The sequence below is a fragment of the Diceros bicornis genome, chromosome 17 (genome assembly GCF_020826845.1).
Source record: "Diceros bicornis minor isolate mBicDic1 chromosome 17, mDicBic1.mat.cur, whole genome shotgun sequence".
Lineage (NCBI taxonomy): Eukaryota > Metazoa > Chordata > Mammalia > Perissodactyla > Rhinocerotidae > Diceros > Diceros bicornis.
In genome coordinates this window covers 12653558-12664318 of record NC_080756.1, presented here as the reverse complement: position 1 = coordinate 12664318, position 10761 = coordinate 12653558, and the positions used below count along the sequence as shown (strand labels likewise).

Genomic DNA, 10761 nt, shown 5'->3' with positions numbered 1-10761 from the left:
AACAGTTTTTCGTGGAGAGACCACGCTTCCCCTCACACTCCCCAACGGCTCCGCCTTCCCGCCGGAGCCTGACCTTTCCCAGAGTGCCTGGCGATTCCGGCGTGCGGGACTCTCGGAGGGCAAGGCCCCAGGGCCTGGTTTAGGGGCGCGAAAGGCAGGCTGGGAATTGTAGTTCACGAGTCCAGGAGGGCAGCTAGAGGCTGGCCGTGGAAAGGACTCGTTGTCCCAGCGTGCCCTGCGCCTCAGCCCGCGCGCTCGCAGCTTCTCGCTCTCGCCCGCCCTCCCGCCCGCTCCCTTGCTTGCTCGCGCTTTTGCTCGCGCTCTCCTCGCGGATCGAACGGGCTGTAGCCACAGCCTGCGGCTGGGAAGGAAGACAGAGGCGGCGGCTCAGGGGGAACGAAGCTGTGGTGGTGGTGGTGGTGGTGGTGGGAAGATGTCGGGCGAGGATGAGCAGCAGGAGCAAACTATCGCCGAGGACCTGGTCGTGACCAAGTATAAGATGGGGGGCGACATCGCCAACCGTGAGTGCGGCCTCAGGGGTCCCGAGATCGAGGCTGAGAGGGAGAGGGAAGGGGGACGGTGTTGGGCTGGCCCCGGAGGGGCTGGAGCGGTGTGGTCATGCGGAATGAGCTGCTGAGGGCCCCGCGCCCGTCTGCTGGGGGTGGTGTGGTGGGAAGACGCCGTGGCGTGCCTGGGACCTGAGCGGCCAGGCCTGGGCTGGAGGGTGTGGAGGTGCGGGCCCCCGGCCGGCTCGGACCCTAGGCCGTTGGTAAGGAGGCAAGGCGCATCTCCTGCCCCTCACCCTTCGGTCGGGATCCCTGCCGCCTGTGATTCTGGCAGCGGCGAGGCCGCCTCGAAAAGGAAGCGCCCAGCTGTTGGCGACGGAAGGGCCCCTCTGTTTTGTCTCGGCTCCCCGGCGTCAGGAGCCGAGCCGGCACGTGTTGCCAGGTCCCCGTACGGATCGCCGGCTCCCTTCCTTCACTACGGTCCCTGACATCAGCTTCCCTACCACGTGCTTTGCTGTAGTCTTTCGTTCTTTACTTCAACTCCTTCCCTGGTGGGGGCCCCCTACTACTCCTGGGCCAGCTCCGGGACCGTTGGAGGGCACCCGTGGAGCTCCTAACATATCTCCAACTCTTGGAGATAGGTCTGGCTTTCCTAGAAGTTATTCATTACTACGTCCAGTCTGCAGATAGCCTTAGCCGTCAGATTGATTGTTCTCAGGGGTTTGACAACTGTAGGAGTGTTTTGAGGTCCTCCTCACCCCAACTAGGCAAACTTGTGAATAGTACTGGAAAAGGAGGGACTGATGTTAGAATCCTAGAAGTCATTCTTATTAGGACTGTGCTCTTTCTCAGCAGCTGCTTGCCACTCTAAGCAGATGTCTCACTTTCTATTTTCTCGTTTTCCAATTCACCTTTTCAGTTTAAAAGCCAGTTAGGGAGACAGAAAATGCTTGTCTTTGAGCTTTTAAATGGTTTGGCAGTAAAGATAGGTATATAGGATGCCTTTGGTCCTATGGCTGAAAACCTGAGTTTTTCAGGCTTCCAAAGAATCACCAAAACTTAGATTGCAAAAATCAAACCTGAAGTTCAGAATGAGCCATGGAGAGAGTGTCCAGTGAACAGAACTATGCTTTATAACATAATGGACATTAGGAATAGTACCCCCATTTTTGGTGCCTTTTAGTATTTTATATTAGTGGTTTGAATCAAAAGAAAAAAAATTTTTTTTCCTCTTGCACTTTATGACTTCTGAGGCACTTGTGATCCCAGATACCAATTTGAAACTCTTTTGGGTCGAATACCTCTTCGAGATCTGCTAAAAGCTATAAACCATGAGCTTGGTGAAGCCCAGGAACCTTAGATTAAGTCCCCTTGGCTTATACACTTGTTTATGAGGAAATAAGTCTACATAAATTGAGGTTACTAATGTAATTGGGGTGCCTGGCAAGGGAAGAAGGTAGCATTTAACAGTGCATCAGCTTCGAGTCAGCAATTCTGTCTCCTTCCTGTTGTCCCCAAAGCCTATAAATTTCTTCTAGTCTACTTTGCATGTAAGTGGGATACCTTGGTGAGAACCCCCTTGAAGTTCATAACTCTATCCTACCACAGCACAGGTATCATCTTTGGAAAGTCTCTCTTGCCTAGGGAGACAGATTGTGTATACCCAGTTGTCACATTATATAGGGGAGGGAAGGGAGTGTTGACTTTTTTATTTTAGGAAAGGAAGGTAGAAATTTAGAGATTATAAGTAGGTACATTTCAAGAGGCAAAACTTGCTCCCTCTTTCAGCCTTAGGGCAATGGCTGAATATTAGAAACTCTGAGTCCAACTTGTAGGTGTTGCTTGGATGGTAACTTAGATGCCACATGCAGGGCTGACGTGGTGGGATTTTGTCCCCAGGGGTACTTCGGTCCTTGGTGGAAGCATCCTGCTCAGGTGTGTCGGTACTGAGCCTGTGTGAGAAAGGCGATGCCATGATTATGGAAGAGACAGGGAAAATTTTCAAGAAAGAAAAAGAAATGAAGAAAGGTAAATAACAGTTACCACTGATTTCCCAAGTTTGTCCCTTATCCGGTCCTGTTTGTTTGTTTTACTGTAATGATGCCACCCCCATGCCAGCTCTGGTTTAAATATTTGGAAATTTGGAATGGCAAGTGGGATACAAGCAGTTTCCTCCCCAATCCAAACCGATTAAACTTGGGCAAGACCCTGAAGAAAATCCTTCCATTTTTCTGAGGGGCAGCAAGGCTTCAAGAGAGCAAGGCAGTAAGGCTGATGATTGTCTCTTTACAGGTATTGCCTTTCCCACCAGCATTTCAGTAAATAACTGTGTATGTCACTTCTCCCCTTTGAAGAGCGACCAGGACTATATTCTCAAGGAAGGTGACTTGGTAAAAATGTAAGCTTAAACCATTTTAGAGCACTTGTCTTTCTCCTAAGCATTTACATAGTGACAGTTGCTAACGCTGTACTCTGCTCTTGCCTTTTAGTGACCTTGGGGTCCATGTGGATGGCTTCATTGCTAATGTGGCTCACACTTTTGTGGTTGATGTAGCTCAGGTAGGTGGCCTGCTTTGAACTCTGTTCAACCTGTGGGGAGGGGGGGAGAGTACACTGCCTCTTGTGCTTCTTATCCCCACCCCCTACCACCACATAAGTTTTGAGAGAATCTCTAGAGAAATAAAAGGAGAAAGGGTGTTTTCTCTTCTGCTTATTTCCTGGCCTTGCCTAATGGGCACACAGATATTAACTGATTAACCAGCTGAGTTAAAGAGCTTTCCGGGGAGGCACTGATTGCATTTCCTTATCTACAGGGGACCCAAGTAACAGGGCGGAAAGCAGATGTCATTAAGGCAGCTCACCTTTGTGCTGAAGCTGCCTTACGCCTGGTCAAACCTGGAAACCAGGTAAGCTGTTTAGTCCAGCTCCAAACCTTGATGGAGCCAAAGATGCATTAGGCAGCTATAGCTATTCTATGTTGAACTGTCAGCTTCTCCCATAGCCCCCTTATAAAACAAACGGCTTTTAAAATTAGCTAGAAAATTTTCTGAAAAAGATCGGATTTCTGAAAGAGGAGAGAGGCAGGGGCCGGCCCGGTGGCGCAAGCGGTTAAGTGCACGCGCTCCGCTGCGGTGGCCTGGGGTTCGCTGGTTCCAGTCCCAGGCGCGCACCGACGCACCACTTGTCAAGCCATGCTGTGGCGGCATCCCATATAAAGTGGAGGAAGATGGGCATGGGTGTTAGCCCAGGGCCAGTCTTTCTCAGCAAAAAGAGGAGGATTGACAGATGTTAGCTCAGGGCTGATCTTCCTCACAAAAATAAATAAATAAATAAATAAAAATTAAAAAAGAGAGAGAGAAGAAAGGCAGGGGCTAAAAAGCTTAATACTAAACAGCAGTTAAGGGGGCCAGCCTGGTGGCATAGTGGTTAAGTTCCCATGCTTTGCTTTGTCAGCCAGGAGTTCGCAGGTTTGGATCCCAGGCACGGACTGACACACTGCTTATCAAGCCATGCTGTGGCGGCATCCCATATAAAGTGGAGGAAGATGGGCACAGATGTTAGCCCAGGGCCAATCTTCCTCAGCAAAGAGAAGAGGATTGGCAACAGATGTTAGCTCAGGGCTAATCTTCCTCATAAAAAAACAAAATTTTTAAACAGCACTTAACTCAGTGCCTACCATAGACAGTTCCATGCTAGGTGTACCTAGTCCCCTCCTCGTGGAGCCTATAGAGAGCCTTCCTTTCTCATGTTTTGGATATGCATCTTTCCCCAAAATAATTTGAGGTAGGTAGCTCCCAATAAAACACAGAAACAAAAACTCAATTTTAAAAGCTTATAAAACAAAAATCATAATAGTACTAGTAAATTGGTGGCAAAGAAAGGCCAAAAGTTAGTTCTGTACTTGCAAGGCAGTATTGGGAAGCCCAGGGATCATAAACTCCTCATGCTTTAATACAATTTAGCATGTTAGACTATCAGTGGAGATGTTTCTCTACACTTAAATTTCAGAGACCCGTTCAATTCTAAAAGATTGTCTTTCTTTTTTCTCTCCTTTTCTGTGCTTCACACTTTTAATCCATTTGTACTTTATCCCCATTGTTACTTAATTGCATCATTTTTACTTAAACCTGTCTTTGTTTCCTTATAACACCTACTTCATAGAGCTGTTGTAAAGCACTTTGAACAGTGCCTGGCACATAGTAAGCACTTGTGTTAGCTATTATTCACACATTGATTATTTTTATTATTTATATACTTACTATTGTGTATCTTCACTGGAAGGTAGTGTTGTGTAGTGGCTATTGCATAGCTATGACATCAGACTTTCTGGATTCTCACCCTATTGTCACCCCTTACTGTTTAAAAATAACTTTGAGTTCAAAGTTCCTCATTTGTAAAATGGGGAGAATAAAATTGTGAGTTATTCTCACAGGGATATTGTGACAATTGAGATGATCCATGTAAAGTGATTATCACCGACCTAGCATATAGTTTACTATTAGCTATGAATATTCACTTTTCTTTTTGTCTAAGAACTCTAGCTTAGGTGAGGATCAGATCATGTTTGAAAGAGGCGAGAAGGGGAAAAGAAGAGTTTGCTGTCCCCTCTCAACAGGTTAGAATGCCAGGTATAGTGGAGTAAACACTGGACTTACTGTCAGAAAACCTGGGTTTATACCAGTTAACTGTTTTTTTTTTTTTTTTTTGTGAGGAGATCAGCCCTGAGCTAACATCCGCCAATCCTCCTCGTTTTTAGCTGAGGAAGACGGCCCTGGGCTAACATCAGTGCCCATCTTCCTCCACTTTATATGGGACGCCGCCACAGCATGGCTTACCAAGCAGTGCGTCGGTGCACGCCCGGGATCCGAACCCGCGAACCCCGGGCCGCCGCAGCGGAACGCGCGCACTTAACCGCTTGCGCCACCGGGCCGGCCCCACCAGTTAACTGTTTTAACTCTGGGCAAATCATTTAATCTTTCTGAGCCTCAGTTTCCTCATCTTCTAGATTGGGATACAGATCTGCCCCATTCACCTTCCAGAATTATTGTCTAATTAGACCACCTTTGTGAAAGCACTTTGTAAAATGACATGTAAATGTAAGGTATTTTTAGGCTGTAGGGGTGAGAGGGCTATGAAATGAAAAACCAATGAGAATCATTGCGCTTGATGGAAGATATTAAAACTCTCAGTTCTTGGGGCTGGCCAGGTGGTATAGTGGTTAAGTTCATGCGCTCTACTTCCGCAGTCCAGGGTTCCCAGGTTCGGATCCTGGGTGCAGACCTATGCACCACTTATCAAGCCATGCTGTGGCAGGCATCCCACATATAAAGTAGAGGAAGATGGGCACAGATGTTATCCCAGGGCCAATCTTCCTTAGGAAAAAGAAGGGGATTGGCAACAGATGTTCACTCAGGGCTAATCTTCCTCACCAAAAAAAAAAAAAAAAAAGACTCTCAGTTCTTTTATACTTCTTATTCTCGTGGTAGATAACTTATTAGCCCCTGGTATCTCACCTTTTATTTGATCTTGTCCTTCTAGAACACGCAAGTGACAGAAGCCTGGAACAAAGTTGCCCACTCATTTAATTGCACGCCAATAGAAGGTGAGAGCTCATGGGCTGGCCCCATGGCTTAGTGGTTAAGTGAGCGCGCTCCACTGCTGGCGACCCGGGTTCGGATCCCGGGCTCGCACCGACGCGCTGCTTCTCCGGCCATGCTGAGGCCGCGTCCCACATACAGCAACTAGAAGGATGTGCAGCTGTGACACACAACTATCTACTGGGGCTTTGGGGGGAAAAATAAATAAATAAAAATCTTTAAAAAAAAAAAGAAGGTGAGAGCTCAGATAAACGGGTTGAGGGTCTAAGTATGAGTGGTTTAGCAGAATTAAGGCCTTTGCTTCCTTGAGGACCCATCTGGCTTTAGCACAGTCTAAGCCAAAAACCTCAGCACCTGGGGTTTCCATAGCCAGGCACTTTCCTCTCATTGCCTGCCCCATCAAACTACTTAGGTGGGTGGATTTGGAAACCTTTTGGGATTCTAGATGGCTGGTACCATGGGCTTTGTCCTGTCCACAGGTATGCTGTCACACCAGTTGAAGCAGCATGTCATCGATGGAGAGAAAACTATTATCCAGAATCCCACAGACCAGCAGAAGTAGGTGCCAATCCCACCCATCACCTTCCACCATACCAGACTAGTCAGCAACTTTTTTGTCCGTACTCCCAGCCTAATCTTGTCCACCTTCTACTCCAAACTCCAGGACCTACATATTGCTCTTTATGGTTCCCTTTCTATTCCTTTTAGGAAGGACCATGAAAAAGCCGAATTTGAGGTACATGAAGTATATGCTGTGGATGTTCTCATCAGCTCAGGAGAGGGCAAGGTGAGGAGAGTTTACCAGAGCTAGCAAAGAGGGGTAACTGAGGGTGTGTTCCAAGAGCACCAGAACAAACGTGACCTAACTTACTCCTTTAGGCCAAGGATGCAGGACAGAGAACCACCATTTACAAACGAGATCCTTCTAAGCAATATGGCCTGAAAATAAAAACTTCACGTGCCTTCTTCAGTGAGGTCGAAAGGCGTTTTGATGCTATGCCGTTTACTTTAAGGTACTACTGCAGTCAGCAAGGACTGGACTTGGAACCAGTCTGACTCTGACTCAGACCACACACCCAGGAACACTCTTCCCGCCACCGCCACCGCCCCTCCCACCGCCACCGCCCCCCCCCCCCACGCTACCTTCCCTCTCTCCTCCTGCCTAGACTTGTAGCTCTGCCTGCATGCACGGGTTCTCTCCCTCTCCCATCTGCCTCTCATTGAAGGCAATGTAAAAGAGGAATCCTAAGCCTGATTTCTGCCTGAGGGTAGGAGCTATCTAAAAACATGAGCAAAATAGTCAGACGTGTTAGGGAGTTAAGGGTACCTGGATTTCTCTTCCCCTACCCAGAGCATTTGAAGATGAGAAGAAGGCCCGGATGGGTGTGGTGGAGTGCGCCAAACACGAATTGCTACAACCTTTTAATGTTCTCTATGAGAAGGAGGGTGAGTTCTAAAAAGAGAGCTTCACTTTGGAGCCCCTAATTATATGGTCCCCTCCTTCTCCCTATAGCTTTCAGACAAGAGTATGACAAGGGAACATTTTATCAAAACACTTCCTCTCTCCCATAGGTGAATTTGTTGCCCAGTTTAAATTTACAGTTCTGCTCATGCCCAATGGCCCCATGCGGATAACTAGTGGTCCCTTTGAGCCTGACCTTTACAAGTCTGAGATGGAGGTCCAGGATGCAGAGCTAAAGGTTAGTGTCGGATGGCAGGTGGTGAGCACGTGGCACCTATCCTGGGAGTGAGGACTAAATGTCAGCCAAGTCCTGAAAAGAGCGACAGTATTTAGAGTGAGACTTGATGTTTCCTCCACATTCCTCTAAATTTGTTTTCCTTCTTCCTCCTGTTTTCCAGGCCCTCCTACAGAGTTCTGCAAGTCGGAAAACCCAGAAAAAGAAAAAAAAGAAGGTGTGTTATGATCATCCCTCTCTGGCAGGATGAACCTGATCCCTCTTTATTCCACCTCCCCACATTGTGGTAGGGGTATAGATTCCTGTATATCCTTATTTACCCCCTTCTCAGCCCTGACCTAGAGAATGAAGATATTTTTGTCCTTGGTCTCCCAGACACTACCCCAAGTAGTTGGAAACTGACAAGTCTTCTCTCTCTCCTTTCAATGAATATAGGCCTCCAAGACTGCAGAGAATGCCACCAGTGGGGAAACATTAGAAGAGAATGAAGCTGGGGACTGAGGTGGGTCCCATCTCCCCAGCTTGCTGCTCCTGCCTCATCCCCTTCCCACCACACCCCAGGCTCTGTGAAGTGCAGTTCGTCTTCTCCACCCAGGACCGCCAGCAGAGCGGGATCTCCCTGCCCCCATCCTAGGCCCCCAACCCAACCCCCTTCCAACAACAACCAGCTCCAACTGACTCTGGTCTTGGGAGGCCAGGCTTCCCAGCCACCGAAGACTACTTTAAATAGAAAAGAGAAATTGAATAATAAAATCAGGAGTCAAAATCCATCGTCGTCAAGCCCCTCTTTCTAGCATTTTTCTACTACTTTCTGCTTGGTCAAGGTTTATGGCCCTACAACAGAAAAGGGAGGAGGCTAAAGTAGCCACCTCCACTAAAAACTCAGCTGAAATCTTTTTATACCACTCCGATGTCAGCATTTTCCCATCTGTTGGGGCTTGTTCTTCTCTTTTCTCACTCTCCCCAAGTATTTTATCTGGCCTCAAAATAGAGAGGAGCTATTCTTCAGATTGTTTTTATTCACATGTGGCAGATTCCTTTTCTGATCTGGCCTGTCTCATCAGGCTGCTCCCATTTTTAGGAGCTGGAGCCTGCATTTACCAAGGGATTCTCATCTATCAAATGGATCCTCATTTGTAAATCTTTTTAGTCATTTTTGTTCTGTAGGACTTGTTTTTTCCCACAAAGCTATAAAGAAGTAATCCATCTCAACCTTGTCCATTTCTTTGGAGTTAGTGGGTTCTTCCCTTGCTCCGTCTTACAAACCTGAGCTGGAAGTGCAACTCTGGTTTTGTTCCCTTTTTGAAATATTTTGACCTCCCTCCCTTGAAAGACCAAGAACCAGAGGAGCAGACTGACTGAAGAGACAACTCCTGGCTTTCTGAAGCTATGGACTTGGATTGGATGAATTGCTAGGGGTTTGGAGAGAAAGTGACGAATTTCAGTACCTCTGGCATGCTGTCCCAGGGAACTAGGGCTCCTGCTAACTTATAAGGTTTTTAAACACATTGAAAATGACATGGTGTTAAAATAAATTTGGATTTGCTCATAATCATGTGCCTTTGTATGCTGTTCTTATTTGATGGAGGTAGGGAAGTGTCAGTTGAAGTGATGACCATTGGAAGTTTTTCAGTATTGCCATATTCTGCCTTTCTAAAACACTTTGGGGGTCCGGCCCCGTGGCTTAGCGGTTGAGTGCGCGCGCTCCGCTGCTGGCGGCCCGGGGTTCGGATCCCAGGCGCGCACCAACGCACCGCTTCTCCGGCCATGCTGAGGCCGCGTCCCACATACAGCAACTAGAAGGATGTGCAGCTATGACATACAACTATCTACTGGGGCTTTGGGGGGAAAAAATAAATAAAATCTTTAAAAAAATAAAACACTTTGGGTTGGGGAAGACATAAATCCTGGATTCTCTGAATTAACATAGAGTAAATTTTCTATGGGAATTTGTGGTTTAGTTTTCTAAAGTAAAAACACCCCTTGCTGCTGACACTTTTGTTCAGGACTAGCATACTTAATGTGTACTGCAGGGCCGGCCCCGTGGTGTAGCAGTTAAGTACGCATGCTCCCGCTGTTGGTGGCCTGGGTTCAGATCCCGGGCGCTCACCAACATACCCCCTCTCAGGCCATGCAGTGGCGGCGTCCCACATAAAGTGGAGGAAGATGGCCATGGATGTTACCTCAGGGCCAGTCTTCCTCAGCAAAAAGAAGAGGATTGGCATGGATGCTAGCTCAGGGCTGATCTTCCTCACAAAAAAAAAAAAAAAATGTGTACTGCAAAAATAAAAGGCTATATCCAAGTGTTTATCTTGATTGAGGAAGCCAAGGAAGAATGCGCTTAGTGTTACGCAATTTTTCAGGGCCAGCTGGAGATTGGCTGGATGATTTGTTTATTAGAGCTGAGTATAGTGTATGTGAGGCATTGCTGATGTGGAGATACTATATTGAACAAAACACAGGTCCCTTGATAAGAGCTTATAGACTAGTGGGCAATCAACAGGTGAAATCCTGGTGGACTTAATATAAAATAACTGCTAGGGTTTTTGTTTTCAAAGCTTGTTATATTCTGATGGTGACAATACCAGAACTACTTAGGGCCGCCCCGTGGCTTGGTGGTTAAGTGCGCACACTCCGCTGCTGGCGGCCCGGGTTCAGATCCCGGGCGCACACCGACATGCCACTTCTCTGGCCATGCTGAGGCCGCGTCCCACATGCAGCAACTAGAAGGATGTGCAGCTATGACCTACAACTATGTACTGGGGCTTTGGGGGGAAAAATAAATAAAAATTATATAAAAAAAATACTAGAATTACTTAAGCACTTGAAACAAGGGCCCTAAATTTTAAAAACCTTGTTTTAAGAGTTAAAAAGGTGAAATAGTGTATAAGTTATAAAGGGAAGCCACCAAAAAAGGAGGGATTATAACCAAAAACCTTACAGTATCCTGAATAAGGTGAA

The 10761-nt window shown here is 47.1% G+C and overlaps 1 protein-coding gene across 1 annotated transcript; it reads left to right on the top strand.

Annotated features, from left to right (window-relative positions):
- Positions 1–50: 50 nt before the first annotated feature.
- PA2G4 (proliferation-associated 2G4) lies at positions 51–9357 on the top strand. The gene is made up of 13 exons (XM_058557966.1): positions 51–521; positions 2406–2534; positions 2799–2904; positions 2996–3065; positions 3320–3412; positions 6045–6108; positions 6583–6661; positions 6812–6890; positions 6983–7116; positions 7455–7549; positions 7676–7803; positions 7964–8017; positions 8236–9357. Exons 1-13 carry the CDS (start codon positions 434–436, stop codon positions 8299–8301), a joined length of 1185 nt encoding a protein of 394 aa, XP_058413949.1. The 5' UTR covers positions 51–433; the 3' UTR covers positions 8302–9357.
- The last annotated feature ends 1404 nt before the right edge of the window (positions 9358–10761 follow it).